The sequence below is a fragment of the Limulus polyphemus genome, unplaced genomic scaffold (assembly GCF_000517525.1).
Source record: "Limulus polyphemus unplaced genomic scaffold, Limulus_polyphemus-2.1.2 Scaffold282, whole genome shotgun sequence".
In the NCBI taxonomy this organism is placed as follows: domain Eukaryota; kingdom Metazoa; phylum Arthropoda; class Merostomata; order Xiphosura; family Limulidae; genus Limulus; species Limulus polyphemus.
In genome coordinates, this window is record NW_013665892.1 from 727488 (window position 1) to 750720 (window position 23233).

The 23233-nt window shown below is 33.5% G+C and overlaps 1 protein-coding gene across 1 annotated transcript; it reads left to right on the forward strand.

The window, feature by feature from the left end:
* The first annotated feature begins 48 nt into the window (after positions 1 to 48).
* On the forward strand, positions 49 to 20560 carry LOC106457025 (protein gustavus-like). The gene is made up of 3 exons (XM_013916409.2): positions 49 to 244; positions 9011 to 9999; positions 19328 to 20560. The coding sequence occupies exons 2-3, from the start codon at positions 9300 to 9302 to the stop codon at positions 19462 to 19464; spliced, it is 837 nt and encodes a 278-aa protein (XP_013771863.2). The 5' UTR covers positions 49 to 244; positions 9011 to 9299; the 3' UTR covers positions 19465 to 20560.
* Positions 20561 to 23233: the final 2673 nt, after the last annotated feature.

Sequence of the window (23233 nt, forward strand, 5' to 3'; positions counted from 1 at the left end):
AAAGGTTATCCACGTGCTAGAGGTAATTAACCTTCAATCTTTATTAGTTAAAAACTGTTCCGCCACCTTTTGGCATAAATAAAAAGTATTATTCATACGCCATGTTTCTAAATTGTAACTGACTTTGCGAAATTATTTGTTGTATTTAAGTAGTAGCATTTGTAAGATATTTCAATGCAATAAACTTATGCATTGAAAAGGTAAGAAACTACCGGCAAATCTTAGACTTTACAGAAAAACGAAAGTAAGTATAACACTATATCAGTACATATAAGTGTAACGTAAGAACAATTTGTTTCGTGTAAAACCGATAAACATTTAGTTCTAAGTAGTAAATCATTAGTTACTTAGTTAGATTTAAGTTAGAAATTAGGTAAGAACTTGCTACTGTTAAAGTTACTAGCTTATAGTAGTTAAAACTTTGAGAGAATGACATCTATCTTATTAATATTACGTTAGGCTTAAAAAGTTACATAGTAATTTAGTATAGATTAGTAGTAGTAGTATAGTAACCAAGTAATATAATTTTAATTAAGTTAAAATTTTTGGAGAACAAGTAACCTAGTAGAAATTAGAAGTCCAAACAGGCTGTTCCATCCACTCAATGAGTCTCAAATAAACTATAAAAAAGGGAAAAAAGCACCAATGACAGCTCTTTTCATTTGAATATTTATCAAGACTTCCCTATAATCTGAAAGCAAGTCATTCTAAAAGCCAATCACACTTAAGTGTTAGAAAAATAAAACTATCTTAGCTTTTGTCCCCTCCTAGCACTACAGTTTTCTTCAGTAAATACAAAAAAAAAATATGATGCATTAATACTGTCAATTCCCTTAACATTCTTAAACACCTCAATCAAATCCAGGAAATGACTTGATATGGTGATCAGGAGTAATAACATTTTGGTTGCAAATTTCAAGAAAGAAAATTTTGAAGAATTGTCTGTTGACTGTGAATTGGATTACTGTATTAAATGGAGACACTGTTCAGATGTAGATGTTTTTACACACAACTTTTAATATTCAAAATATACAATTTAAGTACAGAAAAAAGAGGAATGGCTATGAATAAATGACCATATTGGTTAACTAACAGTATAAAATTACAGAAAAATTAAGTTTAACTTCAGTGTTTTGTTGGGAGACTTAGAGGATTATAGAAGATCGAGAAAGGTAGTTAAACAGGAATATGGAAATCAAAGAAAAAAGTAAAAATTAACAATAAAGATTTCTTTAAAGGTATTAAGAGTACACAAAATGTTTGGATGTGAGTAGGGCCTTTGATAATGGAAGGTTTATTTCTGACAATTATGAGATGGATGAGTCACTGAAATCTGTATTTTTTTCAGTTTCTATTAATGAACATTTGACTAACATTCCTAATCCTGAACAGTTGCTAGATGAAAGTACAAATATCACATAAATTCTGAGCTTGTTAAGAAAAGATTTGGAAGTTTAAAGAATGACATTCAAGGGTTTTAAAGGAGATGAAGGGTTGGATAATGTGAGCCACTTCCTAATATTTTCCTTAAGCCCTTCACGTAACAGTCCCTATGAATAAAATTACATTCACTTGAGAGAAAGCTATCTGGAAGATTACATTCCTTCATGTAAAGTTACATTTCTGTATGAATTGTTTTTTTTTTTCTATTTAATCCATGCAATATGTTCTCTTTCATTGGTCATAACTAAACAAATATGGATGGACCATACATTCCTGATCAGGAAAGCCAACTAAAACAGAGTTAAATTCCTTGAGAATTTGGGAATATAATATTTTGATCCCTCGAAGGACTGCATTGTGTGTGTGTATTACAACACTCTTATTTTCCTGAATTCATGTTCTGTTGGAAGTTGTGGCAGGCACTGGCACATGTTGAACCTACAACTTTCTGATCATGGATAAACATTCATGAAGCAGTAGTCTTTATACACTTAGTCATGCAATCATTTTAACAATGTGATAAATTACAAATGTAAATGTAATAATTGATTTTCAGTAAACAATAAAAAAAATCAATAAATTGATATTGCAAATTTTAGTGCTATATTAATTATTCTGTTAGTGTAACAAAACAAAAACATGACATTATAAACCTGTTTCTTTATAGTGTATAAAATAATAATATAAAAACATATTACATGCTAGATTATGTTTAAAAAGGCTTTGGATGCATTATAGCCTTCATGAGGCCTAGGGGGAAAAAAATGTTTTTTAAATAATTCTATTAACCCTTGAAAAAATAAAGCCCCAATCCTAAAAGATTTACACCTTTCAAAATCTCCAAAGAACATGATTGGATTCTTGTTTATTCATCAGCAATATTTTCTTGGACTAATATTTTACCAAAGATGAACATGTCTGGAACTGGATATCAAATCCTTAAACCTTAATCATGAGGCAACCACCCTAATCACCAGGCTACATCAGCTTGGGGCATAATACTGTGGTGGTATTTACAGCAGATAGCATTAGGAGCTTTACAATAACTCAACCAAACTTGTTCAGCTTCAGATACATACCAACTGACTGGAACTGGATATCAAATCCTCAAAGCTTAATCATGAGGCAACATCAGCTTGGGGCATTATACTGTGATGGTATTTACAGCAGATAGCATTAGAAGCTTTACAATAACTCAACCAAACTTGTTCAGTTTCAGATACATACCAACTGAACTCATTCGTAACACAATAGCTAGTGCTACTACTACTTTGGCATAACATTTTGAATGTGTTCAACCTGATCCCAACTTAGGTATGTGAGTTGTGGCATAGTGGCCATTGGTTATATAACTAGACACTTATGCCTGTATTATCCATGTTCACCTTGTTTGGACAATGGTGTAATTTTAACTTTATGTATTGCTTAATCGTTACATGCGACAAATGTAATTATTGTTACATTAGATAGAGCATGCAAGTAATGAAGGGGAAGAGCTTAGGGGGCTCAAGTCCTCCCTTTAGCCATACCTTTTTAAAAACTTGTGCAAAAAAAAAGATTTTTAGGAAAAGTCATATTTTGATAGCTGAACTACTTTAAAACAATGAGAAATACACCTATTTTCGAAGATAACTCGCTTCTACAGACAGAATAACTCTATATCTCACACGTATGCCTGTAAGATTTGCATGGTACTAGCCTTGAGCTAACTCCTACTTAAAATTCATGCATTTAATGTGCACTGTGATGGTGCATGATGATATCATGCAACAAAAGCCCTTCACCAATAGGAAGGTGACACAAACTCCATTCACGATATCTCCCCTTAAGCACTTGCTCTCAAAATAACTTCATTCTTTTCTTTGGTATTACCATGAAAATTGTGTTGTTTTTTAGTCTATGTTCAATTTACTGAGATTTTCAATCATCAATGAAACTTACATTTTCATTCTGCCTTTGCTTTTGTTTCAAAGGCATTGTTTAACATAATGAATTCTTAAGTTATGGTGGCTTCTAATTGGTCCTGTAAAAGTAACTTGAGTTATGAACATAGGACCTATTTCTACTGTGACTTCTAGAGGCTCGTTAACTGTTGATGATATTACAGCCATGGTGATTCATGTTGTGGGTTTCTTCACACCTACTGGGCATCCTACTCGTATCCATTCATACAATATCCTTTCTCCTGAGATTGTGAATGACCAGGAGGTCAACAAATTTAACCGATTGGGTACAAACTTACTGATAGGGGAAAATCTCTACCTTCTAATCTCTCTCTGAATACAATATTTCAGGTATGTTCCTTTCTTTTTCTTTAGCATGTGTCTTTTGATTCTTTCCCTTCTTTACTTCATGAAACCCATTCTCAGGATTACTTTGTCCTTCCTCTTTTGCCTCATATTAGGGTTCATGCTTGCTTGAACAATTCCACACTTATGCCCAAATGCCTTGTCTGCCTTGTATACTTCACTCCTTTTGTCAGGCTTCCAACCATTTTTTCTTTCCTTTTCTAGATTCTCAGTCTTTGGGATATCTTTTGCCTACTTAGGGTACGTAACCCTTGTCCTCTATTTTGCTGTCTTGTTTCTTGTTTCCTTTATTTTCTCACTACCCTCCTATGTTACTTCTGCTCCCTTCTCTTTTTTGTCTGAGGCACTTCATCTTGCTCCAGAGAGGTTTATTCTCTTCTCCTTACCATCTTAGCTGGTACCATTTCTTCTGTTCTGTCCCTCTTTACTTGATTTCTCTACTGTTGGGACTTGTTGGGTTGGGAAGTCCTCCTCACTACTTACTCCTTACTTCATGTTTCTGTGATCTTTGTTGGGCTCCATTTCTTTGCCCAGTAATCTTTGGTAGTGTTGAGAACCTGGGATGACATAGCCCATCATCAGTTCTCAGTTTCTTTCCTGGTTGCTCATATTTCTCAATCTCATCATTCATCTCCTGTCTCCCTCTCTTTCTTCTTATTTTCACTCGTACTTGAAAGAGATCTTACAGGCAGGCATGTGACAAGCTCCACACACATTTATCTCTTGTAGGATTTCAACTACACCAGGTTGCCAATCTGCAATCAACCCATCATCCTTGAAATAGTTAAGTGTATTTTCCTTTTCTCTTCCTCTTCCATTTAACAGGATCCCATGAGGTGTCTGATGTTGCCTCCCAGGGTTTGTTTATTTCCCAAAACATGCATCAGGCAAGGGATAACAGAAAATGCCTAGACCATCCACCCTGGCTCTACCAGTGTCCACTAGAGGTATCTTGGTATACAAAATAACTTGATTGCCCATTCAAGATCATATAATTTCATGGACTATCATGGAAAAAGCTGGCACCAGGGAAGTGACTGCCCATTTCTTTAGTTTGCACTTGTCAGCTTTTATATAAAGAATTTCATGATCACACACTGCACTGTCTCCAGTAAAAAAACTTTTCTAACAGATGTCTGATGGGGATCCTAGTACTTTTCCAGGCCCCCAAAATGCATATTCCCTCCTTCCCCTCTTCAAATGAAGCATGGAAGACTCTTGCTGCTTACCGGTTCCTAGCCAATGGGGTAGTGAACCTTGAGGATTCCACATTGATTTGGCTTAGCATAATACAATAAAAAGCAGGGCAGTGTTGACAGTGTCAGTATAGTGCAGGTCACCACTCATACAGCTAGTGTGCCCTCCTCCAGCCACCTAAATCTATCCAGTTGAGTTGAAGTGAGTACACCCTGTACAGCGTGATTGCACCATAACCACACTACACATAGTAGCTCATCAACTGTTTATGTGCAAGTCCTCACCTGATCATGTTTTTATTCCGCTTATCTCTGCAACTCTTTGTGTTTATTTGTCTCTCCTCCCTTCCCATTCCAGGTGAAGAAGGTACCCTGGTTAAGAAGAGATGAAGTCTCACACTGGTGTGCCCCTATGGAGTCTCTGCCATTGGGCTTTCCCTTCGGGCACTTTCGGAAGGGAGCTCATCAAGGTTTAAATTTGCACCAGCCCTTGCATCAATTCAATGTGTGATTCTAGCTATTCTGTGTGAAGAGGTGGGTTATTGTCTGAGAAATAACATTTTCCTAATCTGAAAATGTATTTCCGATAAATACCTCTGCACACATTCCCACTTGACCTGCTCATTTCCGGTGCACTGTCTTCTTGCCTTGTCTAAGAACAAAGTTATTTTGAGTGTAAGTGCTTAATGGAAATTATTGTGCATGGAGTTTATATCGCCCTCCTATTGGAGTAGGGCTTTTGGTGCATGATGACATCATCATGCACCAGCACAGTTCACGTTAAATGTGAATTTTAGGTGGGAGTTAGCTCAAGACTAGTGGTATGCAAATCTCATAAGCAGCTGTATGAGGGATATAGCTATTCTGTGTAAGGAGGTGAGAATCTATCAGGACTACATTTTCATATTAGGAAAATGTTAACTTTTGTTATTTGCACAGTAATCATTATAATATACACAAGATATCTAAAGTTTTGGTTCAGTCTTTCAACTGTAAAGTACTATTTCTGAGAGTAATTATTATAAAAGTATTGGTATCTCCTTATATACTTAGCCTTGGTTTAGGAAAACAAGTTATTCTAGGCATCTAAGCTAAATTTTAGATAAAAATGTAAGGCAAAAAATAGAAAATTATCTCATATTGTATTATATGATAACTTTTGAAATTATATGTATTTTAATCTACAATACAAATATTATGTTATTTACATATCAACTATATTTGTATGTTTTGTGAAGGTCTTTCCTTTTTGTGATTTTAAAGTGAGCCCCCCTCCTTAAAAACAATCCTGGTTTTAATAGAATAGTTGCAGCAAGTTAATATTCATCGTTCCTTATTTGTTCAAAGAGATTGTTTGTTGAATAGCTTGCTTCTATAACTGTGTTTGTCATAATTTACTAGAAATGGATTAATGATAGTCTAACAATATGTAACACTATTAAGCTGTTAATGTGTTTAAGTATGACTAGATTTAACTAGATAGGAAGCACTGAAAAGGGAGAACAGAAGTCTGGCTTTCATCACATGCTACTTAAACATGGCCTAGCACATTAACTTGCTTTTTGTATTCATATCTCAGCAGCTCACACTTTTAACTTCTTCCAGCCTGTAATAAAAAGTGTAAACATATTAACCATTTTAATCCGTTCTTTCTTAAATTCTGTCTATATCAACAACTTTACACTTATATGATGTTTTTTTTATAATTATAAAGTTGATAATTATTTTTTACATTTTTCAAGCTAATGGTGGAATTAGAAAAAAAATGTTCAGAAATGTTGGTAGTTAGAAATTCTTTTACTATTTCTGTGTTTTTAATATTACTTATGCAACATCTGATTCTGCTGAATCATTTTAATCTCTATACAAATAGGACTGGATTGAATTTGGTTTTGCTGAGTTATATATATTTATCACACACACAGTGACAAGAATGTTTGTTTTATTAAATGAAAACTAAGCACAGTTACTTTCAACAAGCATTTAGTTAATTTAGTAATAATGTACTAAAGCTAGATATCCCAATTCTTTGTAATGATGTTATACTCTTTTCTTGAAGGACAATGATTTTTAATGAAGAATTCATTTATTTAGAAATGAATATCTCAGTTTTCCTTAACAATACTATACACTTTTTGTCAACGTTGATAATTGATTGGTTATGCAGCTTCCTATAGTATACTGGAGAAATTCTTTTAAAGGGCATGTACAAAGGTTACATCCAGTAAAATCTGAGAATTTTAGGTTTAAGATTTTTCTGATATTTATTCAATGTCACCAAGTAATATATATTTTCATCAACAAAAATTCAGTAATTTTTGTTGAGTAGTCTTGTGAATATTTGTTGGGTGAAACCTAAGGAAGGCATTAATCATATTTTAAGTTTGTTACAGATTTTATGTAGTACTCTATGTGGCTGACAACTTTACATATTATTACATATTCTTTTTTTGCTTTAAAAAGTAATTTAATTCTAAGTTGTTGTACCTGAGTATATTTATTGTATTAAATGAAGGGCAGTTAAAAAATATCTTTAAAAAAAACAAGTGTTAGAAGTAGGAATGCTAGTCTCATGCATATGGACTTTACTGAATATTCTAAGTTTTTAAAATCTCAGTCAATAGTGATTTTGTATAAAGCATAAAAAAGTGCATTCCTTATCACTTTGATTTCTGACTCTATTTCAAGAAATAAGAAGTTATGTCATTTTTATTATGTAATTGAATCCAAATTTAGGGAAATGATATTGATCAGTGAAGTTTGAAATGCACTTAACAACATATACAGTTTTCCTCGTATCTTCTTCATTTATTATACTTTTGTCATAAAACAAACTGCAAATTGTAATCAAACAATTTACTTTAGTTTCAAAAATATTCTAAATTTTCCATAGAAATCCAAAATATATTACATCAGGAAATGGCATCGATGCATAATTACATGTAGCTCATTACAGCAGGCTCTTTAGTGTCACAGTGGTATGTATATGGACGATCAATGCTAAAAAACCCGGGTTTCAATACCCGTGGTGGGCAGAGCACAGATAGCCAGTTGTGTAACTTTATGCTTAACTACAAACAAAAACCATTACAGCAGGTTTGTAAACATTTGAAAATCTGCTTTCACAAATAAATAAAATCGTATTATATGAGCAATGATTACTTGAATAGCATATAGAAAATACTTGTACACCTTTTTCTTTCAGGAACCTCAAATCAAGAACAGTATTTCTTTAAAACCATAGTTATATCACTTCTGTCATAGGCTTTCACCATCCCTAATGAAATTAGCCTTCCTACTGTTTCATTAAAATGTATCAAATGTGTTTCAAACTTTAAGTTTATTTATACATGCTGTATAGATATTAATCAATCAAATTTAAGGTTGGGCCTCTAACAATTCAGAAGGTAAAGATGTAATGCACATCATCAGGGCTTACTTAATCCCAGATGACAGGTTACTATGGTGTCTAGGAATTTTTAGTATATTTTCCATTAAAAAAAGATGTTTTTTATCTTTGATCAAACATAATGGTAGTTTTATCCCCAAATTAAAAAGGGAAGAGATGAAACAAAACTAATGTAGTCTTTTCTGCATGCTTATTACTCTTCTGCACAATTAATAATGACAAATGTTTTATTTTGCTTTATCTTGATCATTATGTGCCTCTAGAAAGTTTCTGTGAAAGTTCATTCCTCAGCTCTGCCTACTTTGGATTCTAGAGCTAGTAAAGTTTCTGAAATATTTAAATATCCTGTCTTTCATATCCCAGCTGGCCTGATTAACCCTTGTACTGGGCCAAAGGCCTCGTTAGTATTGGATATAGTGTTGTTGACATATTATAATATACACTTTTATACTTTCACTCATATGTTCTTAAAATTATTTACTAAATTTTAGGCCTTTATTCATAATCAATTCAATTTACACCATCTCTCAGAACTTTTTATAGTTGATGTATTTGCTGAAGAAGTAATTTTTCTTTGCTTTGGATAATTGTTTTTACTTGACTTTTCACTAAACAAAGTAAAAACAAAAACTAATATTTATTCATTTCCACAGTTGTAGACAAGACCATCAATCAAAGAAACAAGGATATCAGTGTGGATTTCCTCATATTTTCATTCCCTGTGACTGCCTACAGTGGCTATGAATTTTAGTTATCTGGTGCAGCCCCTTCGAGATCATGCCAGAAAAAAAGACTTTGTTGAATGACCATAACTTCAGGCTGCTAACATTCTTAATATGATTATAGGTCCATAGTTCATGGTCAATGGGTCATCTATCAGCCAGTTGCTCTAGTGTCACCATATCTGTAACTTACTGTTAACATTCCTTCTGCCCAGATTCAATGAATATGGGGCAGAAGGCATCAGTTGGTGTCAAGACAATTACCAGAGAAACTTTGGGACCTCCTCATTACATAGCTCAGGCCATAAACCAAGAACTTCAACGGCCTGCTAGATTGGATATTCTATTAGACATGCCACTGATAACTCTTGAGCAGCAGATAAAGCACTCCTGGAATTCAGATGATCGTTCTATCAACATATTTGTGAAGGATGAAGACAAGTTAACATTCCATAGACATCCGGTTGCCCAGAGCACTGACTGCATTCGTGGGAAAATAGGCTATACTCGAGGAATTCATGTTTGGGAAATTAATTGGAGCACGCGGCAGAGAGGAACTCACGCCGTTGTGGGGGTTGCCACACGCGAGGCACCTCTTCATTGTGTAGGTTATCAGTCCCTTGTAGGGAGTAATTCAGAATCGTGGGGATGGGACCTAGGTCGAAACAAGCTGTACCATGATGTGAAGAACAATTCTGGTATCACTTACCCTTGTTTATTGAAGACTGATGAGACATTTGTAGTCCCAGATAATTTTGTAGTAGTTTTAGACATGGACGAGGGCACATTGTCATTTGTGGTAGATGGTCAGTACTTAGGTGTAGCCTTCCGTGGACTGAAAGGGAAGAAACTATATCCTGTTGTTAGTGCAGTTTGGGGGCATTGTGAGATTACCATGAAATACATCGGTGGCCTAGATCGTAAGCATATGTTTATTACATACTGGTACATATAAGGTTTATTCAGTGTTTATAAGTATTTCCAGATAATATCCCTTCTGTGACTAATCAAATCCATCAGTATACAGAATAGTGCAAAGGTCATGCCCCACAAGGATTTTAAATAACAATAAAAAAAAAAGTAATTACATTTTAGTTTACTAAAGTATATGTTTGAATTACTGGCCATTAACTTGAAACATTTATTTTAATAAACAAAAACCTAATTTCATTGTTTTTATTCTTATTCAAATTCCCTGTGAGGCTCAATATTTGCACTACCCTGTATATAAATATGTCAGCATTTTTGTACTCTTATACTTGTATGACAGTCTATGTTAGCATCCCAAAAATTATTTACTATCACCTGCTTGGAAATCAGCTCTCAACATTTTCAGGATTCTGCTTCCTTAGAGAAATACAGGAAGCAGGAGAATTGCTTTTATAAATATACAGAGACGTTTTGTTGTCACTATGTAAACTGTTTAAAAATGTATTTCACTTCATCTGTAGAGTGGTCAACTAGTGGAGTCATATGCAAAAATCAAATGTGTGTTTTGTTGAAGTTGAGATTTTAACATATATGTTCTAGACACATAAGAGAAACATTTCATTAGTTGTTTATAGATTTCAGTGGCTACCTCACAGCAGTTTAGCAATTAAAATATATTTGTATCATACATGTTATTAATTGTGCAACATTTAATTTTCTTGGCATGTCAGAATTATGCCGTTTGAGTAGTAGGCCCAGTTTGGGTGAGTTTGTCATCCTTCTCCATTTTGAATCCTCTTATTTTAGTGAAGCCAGATATTTTAATTAATACATATTTTTTGTTAAAACATGTGGAAATCTTAGTTTCCATGTTGAATTGCCAATAAATGAGCAGTCAAATGCATATTGTGAGTATTATACTAGTATTGTTACAGTTTTGTCCAAGATCCTCTAACATTATGCTTTAGTTCAACCTTTAAGCATGGTTTGGTTCTATGGTAGAGCACTGGAATTCAGAGCTGGTGAGCCAGATGTAAATCCACCTGGTACCAAAAAGTATTCTCTGCACTTTATGAGGGTGTCAATAAGAAAGGTAGGGTGCTGCTGACTGGCTGCCTTCCCTCTGGTCATTAATTCAAAATGAAAAAAACACATAGGTATTTAATTGTACTGACTGTTATCATATGATAAAGTTGTTTATGCATTTAATCATTGTTGACATGTGAAACTTCATGTATACACATATACTGGGTGAGACAAAAGTCCCGATTTTTTCCCATTGTTGTTAAGTAGGTGCGAAATATTGAAAATTTGCTGAAATAAGTTGTTTAGGCATATTATGGGTCATTTGTTTCTTGAGATGATGTCATGATATTAAGATGAGATCAAGGTCAACCAGATGCTACATATGAAACTATCAGTCTGAGGGAAAAATTATTCGATACAAACCTTGTAGAAGATGAAGATGTTACCCATAAAAAACATTGTTTGCAACAATGTACGGTGAATTATAAAATTATGCAAGTTTATGCATTTGGATTATCTTAATTTGACCATTATATCATGACATCATTTCAGGTAACAAATAGCCTCTAATATGCTTAAACACCCTATGTTGGCAGATATTTGATATTCCTCACCTACTTCACAAGAATAGGAAAAATCAGAACTGTTGGTTGACCCTGTATATATTTCCAAAATATGCTCAGATATTTGTAATTTTTATTTCATTCATTACCTATCTATTTGCACTTTTTATTTCATTTTTGTCAGGTTTAGAATTAAAAGTCCATTTTTTTAAAAGTCTACTTTGAAGCAAACACAAATTTGTTGCAATAACAGGAGCAGCTGATAAAACACATCACAGAGTAGGGTGTATTATTGTATAGATTTTACATTTTCAGGGGTAAAGGGGTTTTGTATGGCCTTTGATTATCATATGTTAATTTATATTATATTAAGTGTTTTAAACTAAAAGCCATTGAATGTATGTATGCAATGAGCAACATAAGATAATAACTTGATTGAACAAGTTCACCTTATGTTTTGGTAATGCAAAATCTTCTTGAATATTTCCTATGGGTGAACAAAAGTTCAATGGTTGTATCCAAACATAATTGATGGTAATGCTTTAGGTGTGTACTGTGAGCTCATAGTCAGTCTGTCTTGTGCATCTGACACGTTAGGTTATACAATTTAATAATGCTCTAGTATGTGCTCCTGTGATTATAAGTAGTTCAAGTTGAAGCAGTTTGAGTATATTTTAGGTAACCCTTAATATATGAGTAATATTTATAACATTGTTGAATATTCTACGGAGGTCAAATATCTATGGGCCAGGCTTTCTTTAGTATCCAATTTGATTTTGCTTGTGTTCTGGGGCAGATTTCTCTGATTATGTCCCTTACACAAACATATAATAATTTCTGAATGATAGACAATGAACAGAGCTTTTCAAATATATATAATATGTAGAATGTTGCCAGCAGAAAAATGTAATTTCAAAGCAATAACACAAACACAATAATTGTTAGTAAGACTCAAGCCTTTATTGTGATTAATTATTGAACATTTGTGTTTTAAAAAAATTTTATTAGCTGATTGTCCCATTACTTTTTCACATATAGAAATATCCAGGATATCATGTCACCTTAATCATGTGTTCTCCTTTATGGTTGTTTATTTTCAAGACAATAATTACAAATTTTTGAGTAACTAAAAAGATTAAGAGTCTAAAATCAATCCAGGAAGTATATAATTTGATTTGATCATACCCCAGACACAGGATATCAAGAGAAATTTTGGGTATGTCCATTTGGAGCTTGTAATAAAAGTTTTTAAGCAAGTGATCACCGTTACGCATATATCTAGTGTAGATACTCAAATTATGTCGTTTTGTTAGAGCATTATACACAATACCAAGACATTTGTTGTTATCAATAACTGAAAGGGTAAGAGTAAGTTGTATTCTTCAATAAAAATCACTGAATATGAAATTGCATTAACTCCTTTACTTCAGTTTTGCTTCATAGGGGAATATATATAGAGTGCATAATGCTTTTCCTGCCATATTTAGTTTCCACCATGTGCAGGTGATTAGGGTAGGGTGGATTTGAAATGTATCAGTCACAAATCAACTAATTTTTCTGCAAGAAAAGTCCTTGAAAGTCGGACTACATAACATGTGTGTATCTCTAACTGTATAACTAACATTCAAATGGTGTGAGGGGTGGTAGTTTTAGGTTTAAGTGACTGATAAGTTACAAAGCTAAATCTGTGAGGGATAATTAGGGATCTATTTATAAAAAACGATTATTGGGGACATGGTGAGATGCATATAAAGGAGTTCACAGAATGGGTAAAGGAGGTCACCATTTTAATTCAACTTCTTGTATATGCTATGCACTTCTTAGTATAATGCTACATTATAATAAAAGCTTACGTTTATGATCTGTGGAAGTAGTCTAATAGAAAATAACTATTATTATCCTGCTATAGTTGGATTTACTGTAGAAATGTAAAGATCACACCTATCTTTGCTAATTTACAGAGGTGGTATGCATTTCGGTGATGGGTTTTATATTTGTGTGTTTAGAATGGATGGTAAACAAAGTCAGCAGCTAAAATATTATCACAGAAAAAAGGCAGCAGAAGGGAAAACCTTCTTACAATTTGTTTGCATTTTGCCTTTATATTCTAGGTACAACATAATCTGGTAAAGGAGAACACATGTGGAAAACAGTAGTCATCTTCATTGAGATGGAAAAATATGACAGAATGTAACCCGAGTGTTAGCTTTTTAAAATATGACAGAATGTAGCCCGAGTGTTAGCTTTTAAAATATGACAGAATGTAGCCCGAGTATTAGCTTTTTAAATATATGAAAGAATGTAACCCGAGTGTTAGATTCTTGGCACAAGGTTTTTCAATAGTTATATTTTCAAGAACTGTATCAATCAAACTTATAGGAGAAGACTGTTTTTCTACATTTTAAGGTTGAAAAATGGACACTTAAGAAAGCTTGGCCCCTACATGCAAAATTAGGAATAGTTTTTTGTAAAATTTGGAAGGAAATCCAAAATTGAATATACATAGATGCAAACAAATTTAGGTGAAATTGAAATTTAACGTATAGGTACTTTACCTAAGTCTAAATTTCTGAGAAATATATGTGCTAACTCTCTCTCATAATATTCATATTACTATAAAATGTATGCTATGTAGGAAATGTATATTTATCTAAGTAATTTAACAAATTTACCATAACACTAAAACACATATGTACCTAGAAATTATTTAGAGATATTCCTATAGTATTTCTTAAGAATTGAAAACAAACAGAGGTTCTGGAAGTGTGTTTTTGTTTTATGTAAAAATGATTACTTCAGAAATGTTACTCACCTCTATGCACAACAAAGAGTTATTACCTCATGCCACTGCAATGAAGATTTTTGTGCATACCACAAGCCTTGAAAGAAGTTCTGCACAACATGTATTGCACCAGCCTATGATGTAATCATTGTTAGACTATAGACTTCTACATATATATAAACAGGTGACACATCCTCCATGTGCAGTTATTTCCATGAACATATGAACAAAGGTTCATTCTTTTTTTTTTTTTTGGTACTGCTTTGTTCAAAAGTGTTTTTCTAAATAATTAATGGCATTTTTGTGCCTCTTGTTTTAAACTTGCATTACCATTCTTGATTATGAGAAAGACAGAAACCAAATTTTAAACATTTAAGTTAGAACTTTGATTTGAATTATCTTCAATTTGATCTTTTTTAAATCAAAGTTGTAATTTTAAGACATTACTCCAGTGTTTGTGATGAGGTTTATTGAATAGTGCTAGTTCTCATTTTTATATTCCAGTTTATGGAATTTTTTAGGTCATCTTCAATTATTATTATCAGTATTATCAACATACTGGGCCAATTTGTATTTCTAACTAAAAAAAAGAATGTGAGTTTCATGAATAATCCAGATTATAAATTCAAGTTTCTGACATCTCTTAAGGTTCAGATATTTCTTAACAATACTATCCAATACTATAATGCTAATTTGAGGCATCCTGACAGTCAGTGATATTACCAACATTGTGCACCAAATTCCATTCTTATCTCAGATCCACAACTTCCAACCTCCTGCATTTGTTACTTCAGCTGAGTGTGCCTCATCCTTTCAGTTTCACTGTGTTGTTTCCATGCCTACTTTTGCTTCTGGTTCCATCTTCCCAATGAGGTTCAGGTAATCCCAACTTCGTCATTCACTGCTTCAACTACACAGATATGTGTTTTTTGCTGAATCTCGGGCTATTTTGTTGCAGGAGCCTACATCACTTGAAAGTTTTGTTTTGTTTTCATCTACTTTGCTTCTTACTTGCTAACTTCTTTGCTACCTTTCATGCCTCATCTTTCTGTGGCTTTACATCATAATCTTGTCATCTTTACTTCAGAAATTGGCACATATCTGTTTTCTACCTTGCTTTCAATTTTGTTTTCCCTTCCCTTGTGTCCCACTTTACTTGGTTTCTTTGTTGCTGGAATTTGCTTCATTGGGATACCTTACTTTTGAGTGTTTACCTCTCTGTCTTATATCAGTGACCTCTGTCTGGTACTGTTCCTTCAATAAAAGAACATTGGAAATATTCATTACACTGTGGAAACTTTATTTGAGGCTGCTCATCAGCAATCTTCTCTTATTATTTTGATTTCCTGTTTTTCTAGGTTCATGGGGTCTCCACACATTTCTTGTCCTTGGAAGTCTTATAGAATTACCTTCTCTCCTGTTCCTCATTCTCTTGTACGCATCTGACACACCCTCTGGGAAGGCTGCTCATTTTGACTCATGTAGATGACTCTCTTTTGGAGCCACTCCATGGCAGGTGCATTCATTGCTTCTCTATTTCCATTACTATATGGACGACTGGCTCCTTCTTGTTCCATCCAAAGAAACATCTTTGGCTTCAAGTTCCTTTCTTCCTTGAGAGGCATATCATTTAGGACACTGATCAAATTCTCAAAGTCTGTCTTGACCCCCTCCCCTCAGGATCAGATTCACTTGGGAATCTTTTTCAACTCATATGAGGACAATCTCAACCATCTCCTTTACTTCTTTGAGACAGGGAACTTCTGGTTACCAAAGCTCTTGCATCTCCTTTCCTATGTAAGAAGTTCTGTCTCTTTTGAGATCTCTTCATTAGAGTTCTTTGCTCTTCTCAGATTCAGCCATTTGTTTTTGTTTTTCAGTAGAACCTGACACATCAATGGAATATGTCCAGAGATACCCTGTCTTTTATTTCTTCCTTCTCTTTCTTATCTCTCACTGTCAGTAATCAGTCCCACAGAACACAAGACATCTCTCTTGCCCTACTTTACCCAGACCTGCACCTGTTCACTAATGCCCTTTTTTCTGGGTGGGAATAGTTCTGAACACCTACACCCTTTGTGGGATATGGTCTCTAGCAGAGTAGTCACTTCATATCAATGTCTTTGAATTGTTGACTGCACCAACATTTTAAGTCTCATTTGCTTAATCACATTGAGATGATTCATTCTGACAACACTACCATGACTTATATCAACCAGCAGGGAAGCACTCTATCTTGGAACCTCTGCTTTCTGCCTCTGAATTTTCTTTTTTGAACCTACAACCACATTTAACTGTCAGACTGTTATGTCTCACGAGCTATGAACCTGGTATTGGGTTGACAGTCAGATTGAATCCTTCCCATGGAGATACTTTTCACTCCTTTGGATTTGAGTTTAAACCCACTTTGAGAGTCCTTTCATCAGTGCTCTTGTGTCTCCTCTCATTGCCAGGCTTCCTCTTTTCTGTTCTTCAATCTTGGACTCTGCAGCTCTAGCAGTATATGCTTTAAATCAGGATTAGATCAATTTCTTTATTTTTACCTGACTTTTTGAGAGCAGTTTGTTCATTTCCACTATCACCAGTGACAGGGAAGCTTTCTCAGTGACCTGGAGTCTCTTCTCTGGCCATTCTCCTTTTCTTTTCCACTTCTTATGGGAACTCTTTCGAGCTGTTCTTCTCATACATTCTCTTCCTCCTGTCCTAGTTCATTCTCTGGGCCCTCACATTTTTCCCATGCAAACCTTTGGCCACCTGTTACCTGTATCATCTTTCTTTCAAGATATATTTTTTCTTCTTGCTGATTGGAGATGCTGCTCTGACATTTTTACCTTAGATACTTCCTACATACTTTATCACAGATAAAAGTTTGTTTTATTCCCAGACTATCCCTTTCTCTCTAAGATTTGGGCTGTTCAGGAAATTGATTGGATGTTTACTTCAGTCACTCTCCATTTCATTTCTTCTCCATATAATCATTCTGACTCTGACCATCATTTATGTCCTGTTCAATAGTTCAGTGTTATTTTGTTTGTACTGCTCAGTTACATGAAAGATGCTATCATCTTTCCTTGCCATGGGATTTTGTTTCTTTTCATCTCTTATCACCTTCCACTTTGACTGATTAGGTTCATTAGCTCATCCAGCCAGTTTATTCTTCCATGGAGGAAGTTGCATGTCAACTTTATCAGATAACCTCCCATTAGGTTCATCGCCTCATGACTCTCATTATTGATATTCCCCAGATAGAATCTGGCAGATTGGTGTGTGTGTATGACTTCTGACGTATTTGTGTCTAATTACTTAAATTGCATAGTGGTTTCATCTGCATCTGGATGTCATCTCCCTTCAAGTGCCATTCTCCAGCCTTTCCAGAGACTCTAGTCAAATGAGATTAATTACTCTGTTAATATTTGTTTTACAGCTTCATCATTACCATTATTGTATATATATATATATATATATATATATGTGTATACTAGAGATGGTGATATATAGTATATAGTGATGCCTCACACGGATCACAAAATCCACATCAAGCAGGGGAAAATAGAAAGTTTGAAGCCCATTTGCACTTTCTCAGTGCCTGCTGTTGAGATGGAATTTTCCATAATACTTCTTCAGCAGTGTATATAAATAATTTCTCTTCTAGGCCATACTTCACAAAAAAAAAGGACAGGAGCATGTATGTCTGTCCTCACACCTGACTAGCACCTGCTGTTCATATTTGCAGTAACCCATTGCAAAGTGTATCAGTATGGTACTTTATGCAGATGTGACATTTCCTGTTCAATCTGAGTACTTCTCTGGTGTTCTTCACCATACAAATTCCTCACTCCCATTCACCTTTAGTGGAGTGAGGAAAAACCCTTGCTTCCCCAGTCTTAAGTTGCTGGGGAGGTCCATATGGAAATCTCAACAATGAGTCACTGTAATTTTACTGGTATGAGGCCAATTAAACACACCTGTTGATGGGGAAGTATGGTTGTGGTGTTATATGGAAGTTTAGTACAGGCCACACTGTGAACCAAGCCATTCTCAATGGTTAGGTCAGCCATATGGATCTTATGTTCGCTTGGGGATGCAGATAAGGAATATTTCATCCCCCCAATTAATTATTCTGGGAAATATCTCAAGTAAGTGTTTCTCCAATATGGAATGGCCTAACTTGCTGTCATAGACACTCTCGTTCTCAGCCAATCACATGTGAGATAATTGCCTGTGAGCAATCTTATATTCTGCATCACCTATGTGACACTTTAGCACCATGCATAATGTTGTTTTAACAATATCTTTTACTCTACCATATCTATTGGGTGAAGAGTATTCCCTGTTTGAGTTGGATGTGGTTTCCTATTGAGTAAATCCCCACTTACTAACCTTTCCCCTAGTGAGTGACAACTTCCATTGGGTTTTTCCATTTCTGGCACTGTGTTTTCAGGAAGGTTCCAATATTTTCACTGGCCCTCCAACATCTTGTCATTGTGGAATTCTAGCTTTTTTATGCAGAGGTGAGTAAATGTTTCTGAAGTTAACATTTTCTTTACCTAAAAATGTATTTCTTTGTTGTGGAAAGAGGTGAGTGACATTTGAAATACATTTTCAGGTAAGGAGGAAAATGATAATTTTGAATAAAAGAAAGTAGCTTCTGGTTTCTTTAAAGTCAGCTGTATACAACGCTTTGGTAAAACATGAATGGTTATAGAAGTTTAACAAATTTTCTTCTATGCAAGACTATTTATTAGGTGATTAATATGTTTTTCAATTTGCAAAAGAAAATTGTGATATTCTTTTTTTTTATGTGATATTCAGTTCAACCCTTAGTAATAACATTCCTCAGGCTTTTACAACATTACTAAATACACCTATACAATACCTTAATTTTTGGTACTTGCTAAAAATTACCATCTAAAAAGAACTATTAGTGAATGTGTTCTTATCTTCTAGCTGAACCTCTACCACTGAAAGATGTATGTCGCAGAGTGATAAGACAAAGAATAGGAAAGAGTCATTTGAACCAGATCCATGAACTCAACTTGCCTACTGCTCTTAAGAGCTATTTATTATACCAAGACCGTAGATAATAGTAATAATACAAGAACAGTTGTTTATGAAGTTGATAATTCCATGTGCTGAAATTAATAATTATTATGTTTGTGTAAAAGTTAATAATTCCATATCTATTGTAAGGAAATCTTTTCCAGGTGTAAGATGATGATTTGAATTCTATAATAAGGAATTTTATTAAGGTGTGAAATTGTTAACATGTTAATATTTTGGATAGATGCATCAAAAAATATCTTGCAGCATGAAAACTGAAGTTTATGATGAAGACGAAGTTATTAGCTTTAAATTTTTTGGACAGTAAGTGAAGGAAATGATGAAAATGAAAGTAATAAAAATCAATCAGTATTGGTAGAAAATATAGATACATCTTTGATAGCTACATGTTTCTGTAATATTCTTTCATGTTTTATGATCTCTCTATATATGTAACTAATAGACTTAAAGTGTATTGCTTAAGTGGATGTTTTTAGTTTGTTCTACAATATCTGGTGTTAAAACTTTCTACTTTATTTTTTCCTAAGAGTTATGACCATCACCAAACTGCCTCAAACTTCAAATTGTCAAGTTATTTGTGGCTATTTGAGCAGCTAATTTTACTGAATTTTGTGTTTAGATTGGATACAAAATGTTTTATTCCAGACAGTTTCATAGAAATACGTGTGGTTGATGAGCCCTGCTAAAGAATGCTTTAGTCAGACAGATTTTATGAACTTAAAATGTACTTAGTTTTTTAGCAATCTTGTTCTTACATAAAGTCATCAAAAATTTAAAAGCGAATATATTTCAATAAGATTTTTAAGTTCTTGTTTCAGAAAAAGTTTCTTTGTTTACAATCTGATTTTATTTTTTCAAGTTACTATGTAATAACACTTTTTTTACTTATATGGTATTTCTCATGCATAAGGTTCTCCCAAAGAGTAGTCAGTTATACCCAGTAACTGGAGGTTTGGAGAATATTGCACTGCAGAGTATATTTATCTCTCCAATCTTCAACCATGATTGTCTAAAAGAAAAAGACTCAAAACCACTAGAAATAGGAGTACACAAATGTTTGTTTACACACTAAACAAAAATATAACAAGGACAAGTTTTCAGTGGTGCATGTTGAACTGATAAGAGAAATATTAAGACTTTATTCAGAAGCTCCTAAAAGGTTTAAACATCCTCCCTATAACTTAAACTAAAACTTCAGCTTAACACAAAAGTGAAACTCTGAATTTAACATTGACCAAAAAGTTAAATTAAATTATAACAAAACTATGCTTGCTTTGTAGCAGTGAACTAATAAACAGTCCACCTTCAGTTAAAGTTATTATTATCTCACGACACACAGCTAAAGTAACATTCACATTGTAAAGAATAAATCCAAAGTTAAACAAGAAAAATACTAAACATCAGACTTGGAGGTTTCACTATACAAGAGGACTAAGGCCATCCACATTACAAAAGTTAAATTCAACTTTCTTAAAAGTTATATGAATTTGTTCTTATAGGGGCACTCATGGTTTTATATACAAAGGCAAAATACACTAACAAAGCCGAAATGCCTTGACCCTTATCTGATTTGCTGACAGGAAAGGTGGCTTTCTACTTCTGGATGCCATGTGCTATCTTCTCTTTAGGAAAGCCAGTTAGTTGCCAGTTGGCAAACCCACTTCTTGCATTTTTTCAAAATGGAAAAAATTATAGTGTTACTTACTTTCTTGCATCCAAACTGAGAATTCTGAAAAGAAATAATTTTGCAAATTTTGCACTTATTTTCCTTTGGTATATCGTAAGATGCACTTTTAGGCTGCTAAAAGTCAGGGATTTTAGAAATAATTGAAACCTATGCACATGGTCTCAGTCCATTTGTCCTAGGCTGTACTGGAGAATTAATAAATACTATAATTCCCAAATTTTTTCATGTATCTTAATGAACTTTGACAAGCTTTAAGTATTTTTACTAAAGATTTGTCCATGAATATATAGAGTCGGAGTGTTGACTAGTCCAAGTGCAAGGAGATTAAAATACATTTTTCATCTTAATTTTCAAATTTCATTTGCATGACCTTTAAAACCCCCTAAATGAATATCAAACATTTATTTCAATAAAACTGTATTATTCTTTTATTATGGACTCGGTCAATTTGACCTACCTTGTAACCAGCACAAAAAAAATGCTATAAATTTAAATTACTCTTTTTTTTTTTTTCTTCCAAGAATGACTACATATTCTAACAGAAAATTACAATTATTTATCCCAAACAGCTTAAGGCTGGTAATAACTTACATGTTTTTATTTAATTTTATTGCTCTTTGAACAATGTCTAACTAATAATCCTGCGACACAAGCTTTAAATCACACTGCAAAAGCAAAGTCCAAGCTAATATGATTAATGAGCTACTCACAAGCATACCTCATAGAGAAATGTTTTTCATGATTTAACCTAAGTTTCTAATTTTGTACATTTTTGTTAATTTTTTATAACAACTTAGAAAAATATGTGTAAAAAAATAAGAAATTTAGTTCTTACTTTGGCCCCTTCTTTTTCTTTCAGTTCCACTGGCCTGCTGATTAAACTTACACTTACTTTTTGTAATGATGGTACTACTACATTAAATTATAACTTGCACAAAGCAAACAGTGTCCTATAACTGTTATAATTTAATTGGTTTTCTAACTAAGACATAAGTGCCTTAAAATAATTCCTACAGCTACTCAGTCTGAACTCAGCCATATCAACATTTGATTTATAGGTGAAATAACTAAACATCTCTACTGAGAACAAACTAGCATTTTACATCATTCAGTAAAATAAGACTTTGGCTTTCTATTAGTTATAAATGATGTAATAGCAAATGTCAGAAAATTATTGGCAATTTGTGAAAAAGAGTGAAAGATGGATGTAACAGGTGGGTATGACTTTCTAGTTTATGACTTTGTAAATATAGAAGATTGAAGCTTATAAAAAATTAGACTGTGTGTTAGTAGTATTTATACTATAATGAATAATTTATGTTAAACTCGGAACATCAGAAAGGGGTGATGGAAAAAAAAAAGAGAATGGGCAAACAAATGTGATGTCAATTATACAAGGGAGATTAACTAACTCTTGAATGTAGCTTTTTAAAAGCTGTGACATGTGCTCTTTGGTCTACCTGTAATGGTTAAACTCATTTGACATTTTGTATTAAATATTTCATTTTATATTAAATCTTTTAAAGAAAATAACTTGATTTGGCCCAAAGGTGAAAATAATGGATGATTAACAAAAGCAGAAGTATAAATGGTGCTTTACTGGTTGTCTTTAACTTCAACAAATATGTTATAAAAATCTGCATAAACCCTGAAACATATCTGTAGTAACTCTACACACAGTCAATATTGGAAATACATGTGCTAAACCATGCAATTCCTAAGGAAGATGTGTGCTTTTAATTTGGTGTATGTTTACTTCTCGAGTATTTGAGTATTTTTCCACCCTATTTTTATTGCACTAGCTCACAACAGTCTCATGAATATTTATGTTTAAAGGAAATGTGTTTTTCTTAAGTCATACCATTTAAACAAAGAAAAACCTTTGTTAAAAAGTTTCATGTTTACAAGGTGGTAAATTTTGATCATGCATAGTAAATCTGAAACTTCAGAGAGGAAGAATCAGTTTCACTGTATCAAAAATTATGGTTCTTACTCCTGCTAAATTTTATATTCACCATGCTTTGACAGGCGTTTAAGATTTTAATTACTTTCATTTGTAAAGTTGGCAATGCAAGTTTTCCGAATAACACTGTTGAAAAAATTTC

Coding starts and splice junctions, on each gene's coding strand:
- LOC106457025 (XM_013916409.2), top strand. CDS start 9,300: ATGAATATGGGGCAGAAGGCATCAGTTGGTGTCAAGACAATTACCAGA. Junction 10,000..19,327: donor ATACATCGGTGGCCTAGATC/GTAAGCATATGT, acceptor CTTATCTTCTAG/CTGAACCTCTACCACTGAAA.